Source organism: Monodelphis domestica, chromosome 8 (genome assembly GCF_027887165.1).
Source record: "Monodelphis domestica isolate mMonDom1 chromosome 8, mMonDom1.pri, whole genome shotgun sequence".
Classification (NCBI taxonomy): Eukaryota; Metazoa; Chordata; class Mammalia; order Didelphimorphia; family Didelphidae; genus Monodelphis; species Monodelphis domestica.
The window spans coordinates 15,260,687-15,284,765 of NC_077234.1; the positions used below are offsets into that span (position 1 = coordinate 15,260,687).

A 24,079-nucleotide genomic window follows, 5' to 3' on the forward strand; every position below is an offset into this window, starting at 1 on the left:
ATATAACCGGTCCTTTCTGGTTTTCAAAAGGGAAATTCCCCTGATCTGCATCACCCCCCACTTCCTGATTATCCCCACCTTCCTCACTTGGTCCCACCAAAAGGAACTGATATCGACTTGTCATATCTCACTTAGAGGATCACTGGTTTGGAGACTGGAAATTGGAAGAGACTTTGGAGCTTATCAGATCTGACCCCACATTTTACAGATGAAGAAACTGAAACTCAGAAAACTGAAGTGACTTGTCCAGAGTCACATCACAGGGAGGGAACTGAGGCCTCCTTTTCAAGTCTTATTTTTATCTTGGCCTCAGTTTCTTATCTGTAAAGCGGGTGTAATAATAGCATCTAACCCTCTGAGTTTTTATGAAGACCAGAGAAGATAGTATATGTCTGCAAATCTCAAAGCATGAATTAGTATTATTACATTAAATAACTACCGTGAATAAACCACAGAAGGAAATACGAAGAAAATTAATGGGATGAATCTCTTCCTTCAAGAAGCATACAGTCTATTAAAGAGTGATAGTAAGGCCAGCCTAGAGACAGGAATTCCGGGGTCCAAATCTGGCCTCTGATACTTCCCAGTTGTGTGACCCTGGACAAGTCACTTAACTTCCATTGCCTAGCCCTTACCACTCTTCTGCCTTAGATCCAATACACAGTAGTTATTCTAAGATGGAAGCTAAGAGTTTAAAAAAAAAGTGACAGGTGGAACAGCTAGGTAGCACAGTGGATAGAGCATCAACCCTGGAGTTGGGAGGACCTGGGTTCAAATCTGTCCTCAGATATTTCCTGAACTATGTGACTCAAGGCAAGTCACTTAACTGCCATTGCCTAGACTTTGCCACCCTTCTATCTTAGAATTGATACTAAGATAGAAAGTAGGGTGTTTTTTTTTTTTAAAGAGTGATAGTAGGGTTCTTATTTTCTATTTTTCTCCTGAATTCTTAAACAAATAAACAAAAAAAAAAACCCTCTTACCTTCTGTCTTGGAATCGATAATAAAGAATTGGTTTCAAGGCAGAAGAGTGGCTAGGAAGCGTCTGAGGACAGATTTGAACCTAGGACCTCCCATCTCCAAGACTGTCTCTCTATCCATTGGACCACTGCTGCCCCCAGAAGTCCCCCTGACCTCTATCACCAGCTGTAGAATATATCTGTGAGCCAGTTATAGTTATTTAAGTCCCTAATTTATTTATAGTAATTTGGAACATTTATGAACATTTTTATTAAAGAGTATTTAACTATTAAATCCTTACTATATGTCAGGCACTGTGCTGAGTTCTGGAGATACATTCAGTGAATTAGAAGACAGGCCTTTGAGAGGATCCCCATGTTTTCACTGATGACTTAGGGGATGGTAGGAGGATCAGAAGAAGCCTGCTGGCTGACCCAAGCTCTTCTGCCTGATAATAGAGACTCTGCTTTCTAGAGCAGGAGCAAAACTATGGATTCAACTTGTATTCATGCAAATGCAGAGTTAAAAGAAGCTGCTTTAAAATGTTGTTCTTCATGAAATAAATGGGATTCACCTCTAGGTGGGGATAAATGAAGAAATCAGCTTGAGAATAATAAGAGGGGCATCGATTTACTGAGAGGACTGTGAGAGGCTAGATGGGCATCTTCAAAGGCACCACTTGGCTGGCTCTTTCCATTTTATGATCAGCTTTGGAGTTCCCTAGACGTTCCCTAGACGTTTGGAGTTCCCTAGATGAGAGCTTCCAGAAATTCATGTCTTGGATTATTCTATTTAGAAAGCCTAAACAATGAACTAAGTATGAGATGGAGGGAATTTTCTATTTTAAAATTCATCATTAATGAATGACTTTCATCTTGTTATGTATTTTTATTTGAGCAAAAGAGGTCAGAATGGGTATCAAGTAATCTGATTTTTTTTTTTCCTTTTTATCCTCCTCAGAGCAACGAATCCATCTTTTAAGGAAGTGTTATCTCGGATCGAATCCCAAGAGGAGTGTAGGAATTTACCCATGATTTCTTTCCTCATTCTCCCCATGCAGAGGGTTACTCGCCTTCCCTTGCTGATGGATGTAAGAAACTAATTTTAATTTAATTATTTTTTATTTTACTCTTTGTACTATAATGAGACATTACTGTTTGAGTTTGAGAAGTATAATTCAGAGAAATATTTATGAAAATGATGTGATTATTCAGTAAGAAGTTGCTGACTAGTTGGGAAAGTTTAATCAGTATTGGGTTCTCTCTGGAATCATCTTCATTGTAAGCAATATCATGGAAGCATGGAGATTTATTTTTTTTTGTTTTATTAATGAAAATCCATTTTATTTTAAGTAAAACTTTTACCTTCTAACTTAGAATCAATACTAAGTATTGGTTCTTTTTTTGTCTGAAAAATGCATTTTATTTATTTTTAAATTTTAATTAGTCAATTTAGAATATTTTTACTTGGTTACAAGAGTCATGTTCTTTCCCTCCCCTCCCCCCAAACCCTCTAGTAGCTGACCACAATTCCCCTGGGTTTTACATGTGTCATTGATCAAGACCTATTTCCATATTTTTATGTTTGCATTATGGTGATCATTTAGAGTCTACATCTCCAATCACATTCCCATTGACCCATGCGATCAAGTAGTTGTTTTTCCTCTGTGTTTCTACTCCCACAGTTCTTTCTCTGGATATGGATATTGTTCTTTCTCATGAGTCTCTCAGAATTGTCCAGGATCACTGCATTGCTGCTAGTAGAGAAGTCCATTATATTCGATTGTACCAGTATATCTGTCTCTGTGTACAATGTTCTCCTGGTTCTGCTCCTTTAACTCTGCATCAGTTCCTGGAGGTCGTTCCAGTTCACATGGAATTCCTCCACTTTATTATTCCTTTCAGCACAATAGTATTCCATCCCCATCAGATACCACAATTTGTTCAGCCATTCCTCAATAGAAGGGCATGCCCCTCATTTTCTAATTTTTTTTGTCACCACAAAGAACACAGCTATGAGTATTCTTGTACAAGTCTTTTTCCTTATTATCTCTTTGGGGTATAAACGAGCATGGCAATTCAGAAGGTACCTCAATGGCCAATACTCTAACCCTGTGTTGGTGAAGCTATGGCACACATGTTGGTGGAGGCTGCTCCCTTCCTCATCTTCACTGTAACTGAGGGTATTTCTCTAATCATCCGCTCCTCTGCTTCATAAGTCTCTTGTCTGAGGTAAGGGGATGACTCACATGCAGCATGAAAGTGCAGTTTTGGTAACTTGGTCTCTATAAGGTTTGCCATCACTGCTCTAATGTATTCATTATAGAATCCCCCACTATAATATCCCTAACACCTGGACATCCAGCCTCAGCTTGAAGTTCTCCAAGGAGGGGGAACCCACTACTGTCCTAGACAGCCTCTTTGAGGAAGAATTTCCTGACACACAATCTAACTTTGCCCATTTACCACTCCAACCCACTGGGACCAACCCAATGGAACATGACTAGTCTGTTCTTCACATTGCAGCCCTTCAGATAACTGAAGGCAATTTTCATATCCCTGCTCTTCCTAGTCCTCTCTTCTTCAGTCTGCTTTTCTATTCCTTCAACTGACTCTTAAGAGAAATGTGTGGAATTTGAGTTTCTCTGGGGACTTTAATTTATTCATTCAACAATTCACATTCATTCAATTTTTATATCTAAAAAACATTGAAGGGTCTTTTACATACAAAATATCATGCATTCTTTGAAGTACAAATAACAGTGACCCATGGGGGCAGCTGGGTGACTCAGTGGATTGAAAGCCAGACCTAGACAGGAGGTCCTGGGTTCAAATATGACCTCAGAGACTTCCTAGCTGTGTGACCCTGGGCAAGACATTTAAACCCAATTGCTAACCCTTACTGCGTCTCTGCCTTGGGACCAATACTATCAATTCTAAGCTAGAATGTAAGGGTTTTAAAAATAAAAATAAAAGAATGACTTATATTTTTCTTCAGGAGATTTCCATTTCAAATATCCTTTGCCTCTAAAGTGTCCAGTACTGGAGAACCTGGGACTGAGGATTTGGGGTATAAAATAACTGGTTATTCCTGAAATTTAGAAAAAAAAGGCATTAAATGCTAAAATGTTCAACAGTAAGGGCCGAGATAAACAATGGGAAAAATCAGAAGCAAAGGGAAAATAAATACTACTCCTTCCTCAGGACACTTACTAGGAATAGATGAGCATCAAACTGCTTTTGGAATGAAAAGAATGTGAGTTGGTGAAAGCAGGAAAATAGACCAGGGGATTGGCTGGCCTCATTGGATCCAAGATTGTCAAGAGAAATGAGAAGAGCACGAAATGATAGGGAAGTCAGCTCCAGACCCGATCACAGCTGGAAGGTTGTTCTCTTCCTGCTATTTATCCTTTTCGTCCTAAGTGGAATAGTTTAGTCCTCTTTATAATCCATCTTGATCAAAAATTCCCACAACAAGCAAACAGCATTGTGGGCACATTCACTTTTTACAAGTTCAAGATCCGCACCCCAAATTTTAGAGAGTGGAGATATTTCTTGCTTTAGGAAATGTAATTCTCCACCAGAGTTGACTCTAAAATGAAGCCTGATTTCCTGTGGTCCATCAGTCCCAGCATGTATCCAGCAAGTATTTGTGGAATTAGCACTATGTGTGAAGCATGGCACCAATCTCCAAGGAACGTTGTATGTGCTTGATTTCTATTTATCAATTAAGATCTTTCCCAAAGAGAAATAAACCATATAGTGTGAAATTAGAGAGCAAAGTCTTTGAAGGACTGAAAAGCAGAGCATCTGGGCATGATATAAGGGGAAAAGTTAAGAAATAAGACTAAAATTGAGATGTATATAGGATTAGCAATTCCTAGATTAGGAATGATCCTCAACTACTTCTTGCTGTCTTCTTCTCTTAAGCTAATAGTCTTAGAAAGTTGTCTAGAATTTTGAATGGCTAAATGACTTACTTAGGGTCTCATATGTGTTGGAGGCAGAATTTGAACCAAGATCTTTGTGGGTCTGAACTGGGTCTCTATCTATTATACTAGTCATTACATCTAGTTAAAAATGGTTTGGGAATACCTCAAGGTATCTCAAGCTTAGAATTGAAGTTTTCCTGAAGACTAGGTGGCCATCTGCCCAGAATATCATAGAACACAGGCCCAGTACTAGCTAAACTAGATGAGCATTGATGTCCCCAATGACTCTGAGATTCATGAAATGAACACATGTCTTTACACAGAATAAATAGATTGATTCCAAATATTGATTTTTTTGATCTTACAAAATGGCTTTCTGTTGTTTTCATTGTTAGAGTTTCACTTTCTAGACTTTCTTCTATGCTTGGATGACGAATTGAAATCTGTTTACCATTTTTCTTCATATCCCACTTCTGAATAATATCAGTCAACCTATCAGTGGGCATTTATTAAGCACCTCATATGTGCCAGGCACTGTGCTGGCTATTAGAGATACCAAGACCTTTAAGAAAGCTAAAGCCCCTACTTGAAGGAACCTTACTGTGCATTTTTTGTTTTTATTTTTCTTGTTCATTATTCATTTTTACCAAATATTTTCCCCAAGATAAAACTTAACATTTTGATTTTTAACCCCATATTTATTTGGAATTTATCAGAAAAGATAAACTACAGCCCCTCTCATAGGACGCAAATCCAAATAATGGTAACCCCCAATCCTGCATTGGACAAACGCGTTAGATGGGGCCCGTATTGAATGGCCAACTCACTTTCTCATCTAAATGCCGAATGAAGCATCAGTTTTTTGAGTGTGGCCACTCTGCTGACTTGTAATGCTTGAGTAACCCCATTTGTTACAAGATTCTGTTATAGGGGAGAATCACCAGGAAGTGAGATTTTAAAAACATGGCGGCCCACGTCCTGACTGGGAAGTGATAGATTGGCTTGTTCATAATGGAACCTATTTTTTCTGAAATGGCCTTAAAGAAATTTGTTTTGTTTATGTATATTTGCTAAATATTGTTTTTATTTTTAATATTGAGGGGGAACAGAGAGAAAATGAGTTTGTGTTCATTGAGAAAAAAGGAAACAATTTTTAAAAAAAGGAAAAGGAAAGCGCATCAATATAGCATTTATGGAGCAGGAAAGTAGACCCCAGGGTCTTCTCCTAGAGAAGGGAAGCAGAGGGAAGAGGGTAGAGCCTGGCATTCAGGGTTTCTCCTGCATTGACATTGTTGCTGTTTGATGAATGAAGACCAATGAATGTTGTTGACTTTTCATTCATTCTAGACCATCTGTCAGAAAACACCAAGAGACTCGCCAAAGTATGAAGTTTGCAAACGGCCCTAAAAGAAGTGAGCAAGGTAGGTTGCTGAAACCCTCGCCAAGTGGTCCAGGATTCAGATACTTTGGTAGGCAGGTGGCAAGGGAACACGCATTTGTTGAGCTCCTGTGCTAAGGGGCATTACACATACTATCCTATTTGTCCAGATCTTTGTAGTTGTGCCACTTTGCTACCTTTCAAGGGTCCAGGACTATTTTCTTTGTTAATGGAATCTCCTGGAGCTTCTATGGGTACCGTCACTCAATAAGCATTTATAAGTTTTTAATTGTCCATCACTTCACTGAAGTGAAACCATCTTTGCTCTCAAAGAGCTCACATTCTATTGGGGAGATGAGTGCATAAATGTGTGTGTGTGTGTGTGTGTGTGTGTGTAATATATGTATATATAAATATATTAATGTAAGATACAAGCAGGGAAGCTAGAATGTTACTATGGGGGTGAGTGGGGCTGGGGGGCACTAGTAGCTTGTGGGATTAGGAAAGATTGGGAAAGATGGAAAAGTCTCCTGCAGAAGGTGGGATCTGAACTAGATCTTGAAGGAAGAAGCTAGGGTTCTAGTGGCAGAGGGGAGGAAGGAGAATGTTCTAGGCATAGGAGATGATCATGAAATATATATTACTTCAGAGATCTTCCTTCCTTCCTTCCTTCCTTCCTTCCTTCCTTCCTTCTTTCCTTCCTTCCTTCCTTCCTTCCTTCCTTCCTTCCTTCCTTCCTTCCTTCCTTCCTTCCTTCCTTCTTTCTTTCTTTCTTTCTTTCTTTCTTTCTTTCTTTCTTTCTTTCTTTCTTTCTTTCTTTCTTTCTTTCTTCTTTCTTTCTTTCTTTCTTTCTTTCTTTCTTTCTTTCTTTCTTCTTCTTTCCTTCTTTCCTTCTTTCCTTCTTTCCTTCTTTCCTTCTTTCCTTCTTTCCTTCTTTCTTTCTTTCCTTCTTTCTTTCTTTTCTTTCTTTCTTTCTTTCTTTCTTTCTTTCTTTCTTTCTTTCTTTCTTTCTTTCTTTCTTTCTTTCTTTCTTTCTTTCTTTCTTTCTTTCTTTCTTTCTTTCTTTCTTTCTTTCTTCTTTCTTTCTTTCTTTCCTTCTTTCTTTCTTTCCTTCTTTCCTTCCCTTCTTTCCTTCTTTTTCTTTCTTAGGAGCATAAAAACAAAAATTTAGAGCTGGAAGGGGCCTTAGAGGCTAAGTTCAACCTTCTTATTTTGCATATAGGGAAACTAAAATTGAGTACTTTATTGGCCTGCTCAGTTTCACAGACCTAGCTGTGTCTGAGCTAATATATGGTACTGACACACTCTCTGTATGTATGTGTTTAATAGAATTGAAAGCTTGAGGAGTATTTAATAAATAAGGAACAAATCTTTCCTTTCCCTAGCTGATTTAAATATACTTTTCAATCAGTACATTTTGCAACTAATAAACAGTGGATCAACAAACAAGGAACAAACATCTCCTGTGTACTCAGCACTATTCTAAGAGCTGAGTGTAAAGACACAAAAAACGAACTGTTCCTGCCCCCAAGGATCTTACATTCTTTGGAGGGAAACAACATGTTCGTATGTAAGAAAGCACAAAAAATAGTCAAACTAAATAGAAGTTGATTCTGGGCAGGGGAAGGAAGGACTAGCAGGAATGATGCAAAAACCAGTTCTCTTGCCTTGAGTACATAGTTTGGTGTTTATTTAAGCCAAAAGATATCCTTATTACAGAAGAAATTAAAGAAAGCCTCAAAAGAAAATGAAGCAAATTCAGCATTCAAATTGATTATCTGCCTGCTAAGTATCTCAAAATACTTTGCTTAATAAAAATAAGATTTCATAATAGCGATTAGAAATCAATTTTTTAAAAGTTTTATCCTCTTGTGATTCTTTTTCTTTTTTTAACCATGGCTTGGAGGAGGAAGGAAAAAGAGAAACCATTAAGGAATCCGAGCATTCCATCTGAAAATTAGGATCCCGCATTTGTGAGGCTGGAGGGACCAGAGAGGTCAATTGATCTGGCCGACTGTCTTGTCTCAGATGAATGTCAAAACCTTTTAGGATGGGCATTTGCTGTCCCAGTTCTTTTGGAGGAATTCCAGAGATGGCCACATTCTAGTGTTTTATCTGCCTGAGAAGATCTAATAGATTTGAAAGGCACCTCAGAGATCATCTGTACCAACTTGTACCTGACCCAGGGACCTCCTCCCAATCTCCCACCCCCCCCTAAATGAGCATCTCACTGCTGGGAAGGGGAAGCCCACTATCTCCCACTCAGCCCCTCATTGGGGCCTTTTTCCTTACTTCAAGTATAAATCTGTCTTGGAAGCTCCTAATTCTGTTCTTTAGGGCCAAGAGGAAGCACATTTCAGTGGAAGAAAAGAGTGCTCATTGTTAAATTTTAACCCACAAATTAAGAGAAATACTTGTCTTGGCTTTATTCTAGAGGCTAAACAATTTCACTTTCTGTCATTGTTCCTCAAAGGTTGCATTATCCAAACTTTTTTTTAATACATTTACCTTTTATCTTAGAATATCATTTCAAGGCAGAAGAATGCTAAGGGCTAGGCAATGGGGCATAAGTGACTTGCCCAGGGTCTCTAAAGGCAAATTTGAACCCAGGATTTCTCATCTCCTAATCTTACTCACTGTCCACTGCCCTCAATTTTTTGAATCATATTAAGGAATTGCTATTTGCCAAACCCTATACTACGCATTGGGAATAGAGAAACTTGTCCTGAAAGAGGTTATCTTCCCATTTTGGCAGACCACGAGCACACTTCCTTTGACTCTTAATTTCTATACACTCTTTTTAGTACTGTCCATGAAACTTTAATGGGGACAAAGGAAGGAATTAAGAATTGATTCGATTCTTCCTCTGTGCCAAGCACTGAAGATAGAAATCCTAGCAAAAAGAACAATGATCCCTGCCCTCCCGGAGCATCTATTCTAATGAGAGAAGACGATGAGATACAAAAGGAAAGGGGAATATGGATGGAGGAAGCTATTGGGAATCCAGATCAAGGTCAAATTCCCCCAGTGGCAACTCATCTCTCCTTATGTCATGGGGGCAGATTTGGTCTTTGGACACAGGCAGAGTCTACCTGGAGTCAGGGCTGATGGATTCATGGTGGGGATCTAGCCCTAAAAGCTTCTTTGTTGCTGTGTCACCTTGGATCAATAATTGTTAGGATTTTAAAGTGAGGAAACTGGTTTTCTTGCTTAGTTTGTGAGATTGAGGTGACTGGGAGGGCCATTGTAAAGGGAAACCCTAAACCTGCTTTGGTGTGGGGCTCCCTTATGGCACCCAAGCACCACTCCCAAATATAGCCTCTCTTTGGCCAGTGAGTTCTGGTATGCAGTGGTCAGATTTCTTCCTGGCCCTTGCTTGTTCCTTTTAAATAGATCCTGGTATCACATTAGATTTCCTTCCTCTAGTTCAGTGGTATCAAATTGCCAGCATCTGATCCACAACAGCCTTCCTGGGATCCTCAGTATGTGGCTGAAGGTCTACTTTAACTCAGGCTGCCACTGCCTGGCCAGTCCAGCAGCCCTCCACATCTTGGTCATATCAGGCAACTGCTCACACTTTTCCTCATTATCTGGAACTCCCTGAGGAGGGAGCCTTCTCCCTAGAAGAAGTGACATAATAGAGAGTGGGAGGAGCTGTAGTCAGAGAATGAGGATTTTTGAACCCTGGCTGTTCTGCCTTGGGCAGTCCATTTCTACCTTTCTGAGCCTCAGTTTTCTCATCTGTAAAATGAGTGTAATGAGAGATGGGCTAGCATGTTACCTTCTGATACTGTTTTGACAAAAATATTTCATAAACTTAAAGCATCAAGCAAACATGAACAATAGATAGTAAGGATTAATTGTTTGGGTCCTGGAAACAGGCATTTCTACTGAACCCCAGACTAGACTGAAGCAAATGGTAAGGATCCAGTTCAGCACCATATATGGAGGAGAATGATGCTGTTATCTTGGTCTCTTGTGTCTGGAACATAACAAGAATTTTGTTTTGTTCTTAAACCCTTCCTTTCCCTCTTAGAATCAGTACTGTGTATTGGTTCCAAGCCAGAAGAGTGGAAAAGGCTAGGCAGTGGGGGGTCAAGTGACTTGCCCAGGGTCACACAGCTGGGAAGTGTCTGAGGCCAGATTTGAAATCAGAACCTCTAGTCCCTAGACCTGGCTCTTAATCCTGCTGAACCTCTTAGCTGCCCCCATAATGAGAATTTAATAAATAGGCTTGTTGACTTGACGACTCCCTAAATAGGCTGATCTCCATTGACTGGTAAAAGAATATAGCATAATCTCGAAGAATATTCATATTATACTTTGAGGTTTATATTTCCCATGTGCTAATCACTCTTCTCATCCCTGGGAATACAAAGAAAGAGAAAATGTGTTTTCTGTACATATCTGCACATTTACCTGAATTGTTGAAAAATTATTCATGAGGATTAATGATCCTAAATGCTTAGATTATAAATAGAAAAAATAAGCCAGTCCCTGTTCCCCAAGAAGCTTTCATTTTAATTAATGCATAGCAACAAATGGCATTTATATAATGCTGTAAGGTTTTCAAATGATTTTTAAAATATTAACTCATTTTAGGCTTATGACAACCTTGGGAGGGAGATGCTATGGTTATCTCCATTTTGTAGGTGAAGAAACTGAGGCAAAAAGAGTTAAGTGACTTGTCCAGGACCATCCAGCGATCAGTGTCTGAGGTCAGATATGGATGCAATTTTTTCTCATTCTGGGTCCACCTCTCTTTCTGCTGCACCATCTATTTCCTCAACAAATAGAGTAGCAGGATCCTAGGGCTCCAGAGGGTAGAGAGCCAGAGCAGATAATAAGGCCTTAATAGTCATCATCTTAAAAGAATGAATATAGTCAGAGTCAGTGAGATGGATCACTGGATGGAGTGCTAGACCTGGAGATGGGAGGTCTTGAGTTCAAATCTGGCCTCAAACCCTTCCTGGCTGTGTTACCCTGGGCAAGTCAGTTAACCCCCATTGCCTAGCCCTTACAATTCTTCTACCTTGGAACCCATATGCACTATTAATTCTAAGATGAAAGGTGAGGATTTTTTAAAAAAATGAATGCTCATATAAGTGAAGAAAAGAAATAAAGAGAATAGTCAAAGTAGAGGGAGATGGAGATTGAAGTGTTGGTGTCCAACCAAGAGGAGGAAGGGGAAGAGATTGCTGGGGAACAAGAATTTAGAAGGACATTGTTCTAAGTGCTTTACAAATAATTCATTTGATCCTCACAGCATCCCTACTGGGTAGGTTGCTATTATCCCTGTTTTACAGTTGAGGAAACTGAGGCATAAAAAGGTGAACTGATTTGTTCAGTGTGACAGCTGGGCATCAGGCTAAGCTAGGAAAGACAAGTTTTCAGTTTCTTGACATTCCTGCTCTTGCTTGGCCCTTGGGCATCCACTGAGATTTTTTTTTTCCATTATAGAATTATAAACTCTTTGAGGGCAAGACAAGTCTGTATCTCCAGGCTGAACATAGCTCCTAGTCCATTGTACACATTGAATAAATCTTTATTTGTTTTATTAATTCATTGATTGATCATAATTGGGAATAACTGGTGAAAAGGTGAGTATTGGGTGATCGGAGCTGAGCAAAGACTTCAGATGACCAAAGTGGGTCTTATACTGGTCTAGTTAGGATCTGGATGGGCTGAGAGAACGGAGAAGGACATTTGGAATGGCAAAAATGAGCTCTGTGGTGGGTGAAAGAGGAACAGTAAGGAGAAAAAGAAGAGTTCCTTTATCCTGAAATGATCCATTTTTCTTCTCTGAATTTTTCTTTTTTTTGCATCACAAGTGAAAACACCTCTATAAGCCATTTCTCACGAGATTATATATATGTGTTCAATGCATGTTCATCAGTCGTGAGAAGGAGTCTCAAGGGAGTACCATGAAGTTGAGCCTTTCCAAAAAGAAGTTTGCATGTAAAAGGAAAAACGAGCTTTCTTGATGAATACAGTTAATGCTTAACAAATACTTTCTTCCTCTTTTCTCTAGTTGGTTCGGTTGTGTAATGAAGGGGCACGGAAAATGGAACGGACCGAGATGATGTATACAATTAATTCCCAGCTGGAATTCAAGATAAAGGTGCCCTCATTTCTGTTTGCAGACTAATAGGTTGGGAATAGCATGGGAAATGATGAAAAATGGGCTTTGAGTTTTCTTTATCCCGACAATTTTTAAGAAGCTGTAGAGATGCAAAGGGTTAACTGAAGGCAACAGAAATTAGATTTTTACATTTATTTACACTTATTTAAGAAATGGAAGATTTACTTTCTTTTTTTAAGTCCTCACCTTCCATTTTAGAATCATGACTATGCATTTGTTCTAAGGCAGAAGAGTGGTAAGGGTAAGAAGTGACTTGCCCAGGGTCACATGGCTAGGAAGTGTCTGAGGTCAGATTTTAACCCAGGACCTCTCTTCTCTAGGCCTGGCTCTCCATCCACTGAGCTACCAGCTGCCCCCAGAAAATTTACTTTTCAAAGATGGAGCTATAGTTGATTCCTGGGAAAGCACCTGGGAAGTTATAATATAAAAATATATAATAGTTGATTGGTGACAGTGGACAGCAAGATCCTTCCTCAGGAAATGGGTAGAAAAGAAAAAGATATTTGACAAGGGAAGATGCCTAGTTTGTGGCAAAGAATTCAGATTGATGGAATTTTAGAATTTAGAGTAGCCTTTGAGATCATGTAATCCAAGTCCTTATTTTATAGATGAGAAAGCAGAAGCTCAGAATAATTTAAGTGACTTATCCAAGGGCACTCAACTAATGCTTGGCAGTGCCAGTGCTCTTTCCATTAATTGCCACCCTTCCATTTGACTATATTTACCACACAGCAAATAGGCTCATGCCAAAATTTTTTAAACATTTAAATAAATATTTGTTAATAATACTTTTTTTATTTCAAATAAAAACAAAGTACTCCTCCCAGAATTTGAGAGACAATGTTACACTCTCTCTTGAATGAACTTGTGCCTATTACCTACTGTTACCTTCTATCAGATGTATTGGATTTTTCTAAAAAACAAAGAATTCTGACAGGTAACGTTTCCCCCCCCCCCCCACCCCAATCCCTTTCAGAACAATCAGCTCCAGATCTTGCCTCCCTTTTCCTCCCTAAAACCAAAACTCCCCTTAAGATACCATCAGCTTCTTTCATAGAGCCCAGAGCTAGATCACAGGCTAACGGTAATCCAGAAAGGCTTCCCTATTTTTATTAATGCTATATAAAGGACTGCATTTCGGTCCGTGACCCTTTGGAGGATGTGTATAAACACTGCTGTGGAGGACTTATAATTGTTTTCATTCAGCAAAATTATTAAAGTTATGTTTTGACTTGTAGTTATCCTCTCATACTATTTGGGACAGTTTAGCAAACTTTAAGGCAAATTATAATCAAATAGAGCCCCCCCTCCCCCAATAATGATGGATTCTATTTTCTTCCCTGGTTGTTACATTAAAATTGATTATTTGTAAATGGAGAGTCATTTCAGCATTTTAATTTTTTTTAAACCCCCACCTTCCATCTTGGAGTGAATACTGTATATTGGTTCCAAGGCAGAAGAGTGGTCAGGGCTAGGCAATGGGGGTTAAGTGAATTGCCCAGGGTCACACAGCTGGGAAGTGTCTGAGGCCAGATTTGAACCCAGGACTCCTGTCTCTCTGAGCTACCCAGTGGTCCCCCCATTTCAGCTTTTTTAAAATGATGTCTCTTGTTTTGTATGCCCTCCAAACCATCTTTGGAATATGTGCCGTGGGTCTCTCTTGTAGATAAGACTGCTATCATGGAATCCTAGTAATTACTGCGCCGAGCAGCTCTAAACTCGATTAAGATGCCTTGGGCTTTGCTGTACATTGTGGAGACCCAGAGATTATCTGATTCATCTCCTTATCCAGAGACAGAATGTTCGATCACCCTGTAAACAGTCACTCCTCTGGCTGCCAATCCCCACAGTACTTTAGCTCCCTGAGAGCCCCCATGACTCTTCCTAACATCCAGGGAAATCTCTTTCTTCTTATTCGGTCCTTCAACAATGATCGACTATCACTGGCTCCTCATTCTTGTGGAAATCCTTTAAATGCTTTAATCTGTTATAACAAACCGTCCCTCCGCCTGCTCTTTTCCAAGCTAAACAGTCCCAATTCTCCTACCTCCCTCCTATGCTAGTCTCCATCCCCTCTACGGATGGATCTCTACGGAGGATCACTATAAAGTGACATTTGCTTTTAATACAATCCAGACTGTATGATCTCAGGATGCTCATTTAATGATTGTGCTTTTTTTTTCTTCTTTCCATCCGTTTCTTTTACCTTTGTATGTTTTAAGAAGTGAGTTCTCAGTGCTTGGAATTTTCCTGTGGTTTGAGGGTTTTCCAGATTTTTGAATTATCAGTCTGTAATCCCATGGCTCTGGCCTGCCTTATATGAATAGAGCGGCGTTATTCTGGGGTGGGGGTTGGCCTTTGCAGCTAGGATTGAGCCCCCCCTGGGGAAAGCTAGCATTGGATTTTAAGGCCAGGTGTTCCTGATAACCTAACGAAGCAGACCAGTCACAGGCAAAATAGAAGGAAAGCGTTCTGTCGTAGCGTTCATTAATGAAAAGAATTGCATACGCCTTCAGTCATTTTAATTCAGAGGTTCTTACCTAGTTTGTGCCACGAAGGCCTTTGGCAGTCTGTCGAGCTTGAACCCTTCCAGAATCATGTTTTTTGATGCATAAAATAAAATATGTAAAGTTACAAAGGAAGTCAATAATGTTGAAATATAGTCAATAGAAATCATTTCTACTAAGTATATAATAGAAATAATATGTATATGTAACAACAACATAATAAATTTAAAACAAAAACCCTACAAATAATAAATTCACCTTAAAAAGTTCCTGGAAATCAAGTTAAGGATCTCTGCTCTAATTTATATGTGCCGACTCTGATTAGCTCATTTATTTATCCCCCTCCGTGTACATGATCTGAGATACTTGCATTATTAGTAGCATTAAATTTCAGTTATCCTTAGAATCATTAGGACTTGATGGATAGGCATCAGGGTAGCGTAGAGGGTGCGTCTCTTGGATCTCTTTCCCTGTCACTGGTCAATAGGAGGGTCACATTCCAGGGGACTCTAACATTTTCTCAATGGCTTTTGATTGTACTGGAGCCTGCAGAAGAGCTTGTGCCTTGTTTTCCTCCTTCTCCGCTCAGAGGACAGACTGTGCTCGCCACATTTTATTGCAGTGTTGTCATCCCAGTCTCCTTCCTGAAAACACTTGGGTAGCACATACTTACCAAGAACATTCTTCTTCTAATCTTAGAATGCATCTCTGGCCATGACGATGGTTTTAAATCATACTGTTGATGGCACTAAGCTGGGGCTTTCATCATTGTTCATTATTGTTGGATTTTTTCCCCCAGCCTTTCCCTTTAGTGTCCTCCTCCCGATGGCTAGTAAAGAGGGGTGAATTGACTGCCTACGTGGAAGACACTGTCCTCTTCTCCAGAAGAACCTCCAAACAGCAGGTCTACTTCTTCCTCTTTAACGACGTCCTCATCATCACCAAGAAGAAGAGGTAAGGGGCTATTCTTTGGCCATATGGAACCCTTCACTTTTCCATCAGGCACCTCAGATAATTGTGGCTCCATCGATCGATCGACTGGCTTCTCTTCAGGCTGCTAGTCTTGTCCTTGTGGTTTCTTACTTAAGTTAACACAAAAGAAAAACAAGTTTCAAAATTTAGTTTTTTTGATGTTAGGATGCAAAGCAATGGAAGTCTAGCTGGAACTTACTCCCCAGAGGTTCAGTCCTAAGCCAACTTCTCCCACTGACCGCGAGCTTCATTATTTTTTTCAAATGTAAACCATCCTAAAATTTGAGACTAACATTATATTGAAGACCAACTCAGACCAATGGTGATATGGCTTGAACCTAAATTTCTCATTCTAGTTTCAGACCAGATACCAGTAATCCTTGTGGTTGGAGGGAAAAGAAATCAATAGACTGACTAAAAGTCGTTACGTTTCTGGCTTCCTGTTTGTGTGCCGTGGATGCTGAGGGCTCCAGGGGCAGGTGTATTACACAAGCAGACTAGGACGTACCCTAAAGAGCTTGATACCCCTGCACGACATATATCAGAGCCGAGGGAACATCTTACACCTCCAAAGAGAGATGGCTGGGTCTGGGGTACCACCTTGCTTTGAAACCCCTAGAGAAGTACGTCAGCCAAAGAAAGGCACGTGTTTTCTTTCGTGCTAGAGGCAGGGTATCGTCATGCTAGCTCTTCCATCATCCATCCCTCAAATGTGGTATTACTGAATGATCATACAATTCCTTTTATATGTAAACTGATTTAATCTGATTCATTTATTAAGTGCTCAGTGCATGAGGAGAAGAAGTCAAAAATATAATCATCCTTGCCTGCAAGGTGAAAAATATGTGGACACTTTAAGTACCAGGTATTTCGGGAGAGGAGAGAGTATTAATAACTGGATTGGAATATGAAGTTATCAGGGAAGGCTTCATTGAAGAGGCATCACCTGAACTGAGACCTGAACAAAGATGAGGAAGTCTGGTTATCAAATCATAGAAAAGGAATATTAGCAATCACCTAATCCAACTCCCTAACTTAATAGTCAACAAAACAGGTCTGTGCAGATGAGATAGCTGGTTTTAGGTCAATAAAATATGTAACAAAAGGAAAATTGTCTCTTAAATATATCTTCATGGAGACAGACTGTGCCAGGGTACTACGGAATACTCCTGAATATAAGGTTCTTCTCAAATGAGATCTAGAGCATCATAGAATTCTAGATGGAAGAGACCCCAGAAGTCTTCTGGTTCAACCTCCTTATTTTATTAGAAAAGGAAACTGGTGTTCAGACAAGTGATTGGTGGTTTCTGATTTACCCAAGATCACATGGGTGGCCAATTTAAACTGGGAATTAGAACTCTTGTCCCATGACTCCAAATTCCATGCTCTTTCCACAGCCCCAGGCTTTATGGACCAATATGGTGTATGTTAAGCAAAACATTTTCATGCATCACCTTATTAAGTTTCTCTCTAAATGGCATTTTGCAGCTTCATTGTTATGTCTTCTTAGATTGGAAAAAGCTCAAAGAGTTTAAGATTTTTCTTTTGACTTCCCCTTGAGGCCATGTTCAAAATTAATTTTAGATAGTCAACTGCCTCTTTGGAATTTCAAAAAGAGAAACCAAAAAGCTAAACAAAATTACATTTGATCGGCTCCAAAATGTCCTAATGCGATAATGATAAACATTGAAACCACTGGTAATTGTTTTTCTCGCTTATGAAAATGTGACTGTGCTATCTCCAAGGAGACATGATTTCTTTTATCAGGGGATATTCAATAGCTCGAGTAGCTAAGAGAGAGTTATAAATAAAGATAGGAAAAGAATGAGACATGTTATGTTTACATGTTATGTGTTGGTTTCCTACGAGATATTGTGATTCCCTGGCTCTCTTGGAGAGGGGAGGGGAGTGTGGGAGATGTAATTATATGTGTCTAGGCAAAAGTCAGAGGCCTCCACTCCTGATGTCTTCCAGCTGTGAAACTGTTAAAGGTTTGGTTGTGTCCCAAAGAAGCAAGTTCCTAAACATTTAAATTTAATCATCAGATTTTATGTTGATAGCATGAATTTAGGGTTTAAGCAACTACATAGTATAAATTAATGTTCCCCATCAATTATGGGGATAATGCAGAATTCTCCAATTTGGGTCTATGGAAAACAAACTCTAGGAGGTTCTACCAAGTTAGTGTGGCAAATTCTCACTGACCCCAATGGAAACAAAAGAGAATCTTGAATCCAAGAGCCTCAGAAATAGCAAGGATTCCAGCCCACTGCTCTCAGCCATCATCTTGGGAAGAAAGCCCCGCAGAGATGCAGCCTGGATCCACTCTAATGAAGACCCAGAAAAGAAAGCGCTTGCCATCAAAGTCCTTAGCACTGTCCCATAGACCGTCATCAGAAAATGAGAGGATTTCATTTGCAGAAAAGACGTTAGTGAGGAGATCTTGCCATCTGCTTTGCTGCTGTACCCTGACGACCAGAGAACCTTTCTAGCTGACTTCTAGCTAAAATCCCCTAGATGAGTTGTTTCTCCCATTGGAATGTGAGCTCCTTGAGAGGAATGTCTTACTTTTCTATTTGCATAAAATATTTCATGTAAATATACTTTACTTTTTGCATTTAGCACAATGCTTTATATATAGTATTTACAGTATTTTATTCCTTCATTCATCTAGAAACTTAAAGAAGGGCTGACATCTTCATTGGTAGGGAAAGAGTATCCACAATGACAAAATGATGATGTCCTAGAATTAAACTAGTTAAAAATTCTCTCTCCATTTAGACTTGAGGTACCTTATTCTGTTATGCTGATCAGTTCCTTCCTTCCTTCCTTCCTTCCTTTCTTCCTTCCTTCCTTCCTTCCTTCCTTCCTTCCTTCCCTCCCTCCCTCCTTCCACCTGATTCTGTTATGCTGATCAGCACCTTCCTTCCTTCCTTCCTTCCTTCCTTCCTTCCTTCCTTCCTTCCTTCCTTCCTTCCTTCCTTCCTTCCTTCCTTCCTTCCTTCCTTCCTTCCTTCCTTCCTTCCTTCCTTCCTTCCTTCCTTTCTTCCTTTCCATTTTGGAATCAATATTGATTCCAAGGCAGAAGAGTGATAAGGGTCAGGCAAGGGAGGTAAAGTGACTTGTGCAGGGTCACACAGCTAGGAAGTGTCTGAGGTCACATTTGAACCCAAGACCTCCCATCTCTAAACCTGGCTCTCAAACCACTGAGCCACCCAGCTGCCCCCAACACCTTTCTTTAAAGGATGTTGACTCCTTGTATCTACAATTGTACATTTAGTTATTTTGTACTCAGATCAAAAGATTTAATTTACTGAGTTGGGAAACTTAAGGCAAGGTCCCAAAGGCTCCATAACTGCCTTGTCTCCTGGTGCTTTGGGTTTTAAGTTAGAGCTGGAATTTACTTTGCTTTGATGAGTCCTTTGCCATTTTTTTTCTATGATGAGTGTGTTGAGTCTAGTTGTTTAAGGCTTGGATCTTACTAGTGGAGAAAGTAGCCTGCAGATGTCAGATAAGAAGAAGGGCTTGAAAAATGTGCAATATTCATAATGGTGTTTACCTGAGCCCTTAGGAAGGCATTTGTAAATGCTTTGCATGCCTTAAGCACCATGAAAGAGATAAGAGAGTTTAGGATACCAAGGGTGACTTAGCTTTGACCATGAAGAGAAGCCAAAAAAGGGCAAGGTGAAATTCATTAGTCACTGGTCTGGCATCTCCTGTCCAGTTGTGTCCCCAGACAGTTCAAAATCTTCAACAAAAGTATGATGAAGGATCCAGAATTATTTGTTAATTGAAGGGAATTTTTTTCCCATTCTCCCAAGAAAATATGGGGATTATTCTAGTAGTAGTAGTAGTAGTAGTAGTAGTAGTAGTAGTAGTAGTAGTAGTAGTAGTGGTTGTAGTAGTAGTAGTAGTAGTAGGAATGACTAATGTTTATATCGAGCCAATTGTATGCCAGTCATTGTACAAAGACACTTTACAAATATTATCTCATTAGATGCAACAACCTTAGAAGAAGGAAGAAGGAAGAAATTATCCTAATTTTACCATTGAGGAAACTGAGACAGTTAGGTGACTTGCCCAAGGTCACACAGTTAGTAAGTGTCTGCAGCCAGATTTGAACACTCAGGTTTTCCTGACTTTAGGCTGGTGGTGCTCCATCTACAATGCTACCAAACTGCATCTAGGTAAGATATATTTCGCCTCTAATTAACTCAATGCCACTTTCTGAGTTTTCCCAAAGAAACTCACTATGGAAACGTATTATTCAAACCCAGAAGGTGCAGCACTTTTTATACTGATAGTGAGAAAGAAGGGAAGTGGGAGGGCAGGGCTTTGCATGGTTTGTTCCCTGTTCTCTTTGCTGGACTCCCTGTGCAAGCCAAGACTCTCCGTGTGAATAAACTGTGAGCTCTTTGAGTCTGGGAGCTGGCCCACTTTTGTATGTTGTACCCAGGGCCTGACAGTGCTTCCGAGGGGCCTGATCAATTCTTGTTGATTCATTCACTGACTTATTAGACCCGGCTTCTAACCCCGAGTCGCCACCTAACTTCCCCTCTGAGGATCTGTTTCCTTGTCTGTAAAGTAAAGGGAAGGAGGGTCTTGAGTGTTCTCTATGGTACCTTCCTGTCTAAGATTCTTTGGTTCTGAGTTAGGAGGTGACTGTTTCTTGGGGAAGAGGAATCTAGAGGAACAGCCAGCACTCAGCAAATGCTTGTTTTGAGTCTTAAATTCATGATATGGGTTGAGGGTTGCTGTTTTTTAAAGGCTTACTTTTCAGTGAACTAATCATAATTATCTTTTTATATTTTTTATTTTAAAAATATTTTTCCATGTTTCCATCTTTCATTTTCTTTCCCTCCCCCCTCCCAGATCCAGCCAATCATGATTATTGTTACAAAATCTTATGATACTTTCGCCTATTCCCCCCCACCCCCACCCCTTTTAGCATCTTTGTGTTTGTTCCTATAATGTATTAAATCATTTAGCAAACTTTTCTGCTGGAAAGCTGTTTTGGCTGAGGTCTTTTTGGAGGGAGGGAAGCAGGGAAGGAGAGAGAAAGAGAGAGAGAGAGACAGTTAGACAGACAGAGACAGAAAGAGATAGAGAGAGAGAGAAGGAGAAGGAAGGACATGAAGGAGATGGAGAGAGACAGATAGACAGACTGAAACAGAGACAGAGAGAGGGAGAGAGGAAGAGGGATGTGGGGAGGGAGGGAAAGGGTGACAGACACAGAGAGAGAGAAAGAAAAGGAAGGACAAGAGAGAGATGGAGAGAGAGAGACAGATAGACTGAAACAGAAAGACAGAGGGAGAGAGGAAGAGGGAGGGATGGAGGGAGAGAAAGAGAGACAGACAGAGAGAGATAGAGAGAGACAGATAGACAGACTGAAACAGAAAGACAGAGGGAGAGAGGAAGAGGGAGGGATGGAGGGAGAGAAAGAGACAGACAGAGAGAGATAGAGAGAGACAGATAGACAGACTGAAACAAAAAGACAGAAAGAGGGAGAGAGGAAGAGGGATGGAGGGAGAGAAAGAGGGATAGAGAGATATAAAGAGAGAAGGAGAAGGAAGGATGAGAGAGATTGAGAGATGGAGAGAGACAGAGACAGACAGACTGAGACAGAAAGACAGAGATAGAGGAAGAGGGAGGGAGGGAGAGAGAAAAAGAGAGACAGAGAGAGAGAGAGAGAAAGAGAAGGAAGGACAAGAGAGAGATGGAGAGAGAGAGACAGATAGACTGAAACAGAAAGACAGAGGGAGAGAGGAAGAGGGAGGGAGGGAGGGAGAAAGAGAGAGAGTCAGACAGAGAGATAGAGAGGAGAAGGAAGGAAGGACAAAAAAGAAAGAAAGAGAACCCACAAGCCTACTTTATATTCTTATATTGTCATCCTTTGGGTTGATGTGCACTCATTTCTGCTTCTCAGTTATTTTGTGTTGCTCTCATCTACTTACCCTTTTTGTAGCTCATCATGGAGCTACCAGGCAGTTTTGTATGCAACAGAAGCTTAATCGATGTTCCTGCGTGATTGGCGCTGACTGGATAATCCTTCCCAATGGGAAAGCCATTAAGCCTATGATCTTTCAGCCTCCTTGCGTCTTTTCTTCTCTGGTAGTTTTCTCTCTGCCTGCGATGGCCTTCTCACAAGAAACTGCATGGCAGCTCCTCCAAGCTTCCGCCACCCACTGCCTAAATGTAATTCCAGGCTTTAGTGGAGTCGCTCAGCTGCCATGTGTCTTCAATAGTTTCCAACTGTCAGGGAGTTTTTTATGGCTCCAGGGAAGACTTTCTTGGAGGAGAAATAACTCTGCCAAGAAGAGGAAGCGTTCCAGGGACCAAGGCCTCCTGGGATACCTGAGATCTCTGGGGAAGGAACTCTCTCTAGTATCTGCCGAGTGGAAGAAATGCTAAGTGGCTGGAGAGCTGGGAACTCTTGGACCCTTTGAGAGAGTCTGGAGAGCAATTTGCTGTCCTGAGTCAGAGACAAATAACATCCTGCTTAAAGGCTCCCCTCACCCCCCCCCCCTTTTTTTTTACAGAATTTAATTAGACCCAGATTTCCTCAATCTATAGGCCTTTAGAAATGCAGTGTGATGTAGCAGAGAGAACGCTGGGCTTGGAGATGGAAAAGACGGGCTTGAATCTGAAACTTGGCCCTTCGCTCTGTGACCGGGAGCCAAAGCCGTACCACTCTGAGATTCTGTTTTCTTTTATGCCAGTAACACTGGAAGAACAGGCGCGTGGAAGGGCACAGATCTTCCCTGGGAAGCACTGAATCATGTTCCTCCTCTCAGCCTTGGTTTCCTCATCTGAAAAATGAGGCGGTTGGGCTTGCCGGACCGCTAAGATCCCTGCTGGTTCTAATTCTATAATCCAATGTCACGCTCGCTGTTTGCCCCACAGGGATGTTGTGAAAAAAGGGTTTTGTGATCTCCGGAGCCCTAGAGACGAGAATGACGAAGGAGCTGGTTGGTATTTGACATGTGGCCTTCGGGAAACCTGGACACTGATAAGCTGATCCCTCCACTGAGCCAACCCCACCTTCAACGCAGTAAAAGTCAAGGCATTTGAAATTGAATTCCACTTGACTCTACGCCCTGGCATGTTAGGGGATCTTAAAGCTTGTGGCATTTATTATGGTGGGGAGATGCCTGGGTATCTGTCTCTTTCTCTACATGTTTAGCCTAGAAAACTAGTTTCCTCACATATTAAATATATACTTTCAGTGGAACCAGATTTTCAAAATCTATTGTTTTAATTCGATTTAGTGATGAATTTGGGTTTGGTTTGGTTTCCCACTTGTGCCCCTCCCCCTATAAGCTACTTCTCTCCTTTTCACTCTGGTAGAAGGAAAAAATAACAGCAATAAACCCTGTGTAGACAAGATTCCTTTGCTAGTAAATGAGAGAATCACATGAAATCAAAAAGCACTTAAATTCATAATGTGTCAACCACTGTGCTAAATCGGGTCTGCAAACTCATGCAAAAAGATAATCCCTGTTCTCAAGGAACTTACATTTTAATAGTGGAATTTGTCATTGAGTCATATTCAAACTTGTCCTGACCCCATTTGCAGTTTTCTTGGCAGACAAATTGGAGCGGTTTGTCATTTCCTTTTCTAGCTCATTTGACAGATGAGGAAACTGAGGCAAACACAATTAAGTAACTTGCCCAGGGTCAACACAGCTAATAAGAGTCTGAGGCTGAATTTGAACTCAGATCTTCATCATCCCAGAGCCAGCACTCTATTCCTTGTGCACCTAGCTGTTCCTATTAATGGTGGAAAGACCACACATAGAAGACATACAAAAGTGGGGTAGGAAGAAGCTAACCACTCAGTTCATAAGAAGTGAAGAATGGGATAGAAAAGGATTGATGAAGGGAGTAATCATGGCAAGTCTAGGTACTTCCTCCAAATGTAAAGTCCAGGGGCTAGCTGGGTAACTTGAGGGCCAGGTCTACAGACAAAGAGGTCCTGTGTTCAGATTTTATCTCAGACACTTCCTAGCTGTGTAACCCTGAGCAAGTAACTTAACCTCTCTTGTCTAGCCCTTCCTCTTCTGCCTTAGAATCAATACACAATATTGATTCCAAGATAGAAGGTAAGGGTTATTTTTTAAATTAATTAATTAATTAAATTAATTTAGAATATTTTTTCCATGGTTACAGGATTCATGTTCTTTCTGACC

General features: G+C 40.4%; 1 protein-coding gene and 1 long non-coding RNA gene across 2 annotated transcripts in view; one reads left to right on the forward strand and one right to left on the reverse strand.

Moving 5' to 3' along the window:
- Positions 1-24,079, forward strand: part of ARHGEF26 (Rho guanine nucleotide exchange factor 26) — a 156,919-nt gene that overhangs the window by 104,489 nt on the left and 28,351 nt on the right. The window contains 5 exon segments of the mRNA XM_001372560.3: positions 1,921-2,050; positions 6,239-6,290; positions 6,293-6,312; positions 12,301-12,390; positions 15,718-15,872. Coding sequence (XP_001372597.2) covers positions 1,921-2,050; positions 6,239-6,290; positions 6,293-6,312; positions 12,301-12,390; positions 15,718-15,872 — 447 coding nt within the window.
- On the reverse strand, positions 13,187-22,301 carry LOC130455862 (uncharacterized). Its single transcript, XR_008914060.1, has 2 exons — positions 21,845-22,301; positions 13,187-16,000 (listed from the first exon to the last, which is right to left on the reverse strand). It is a non-coding gene; the product is annotated as an uncharacterized LOC130455862 (long non-coding RNA).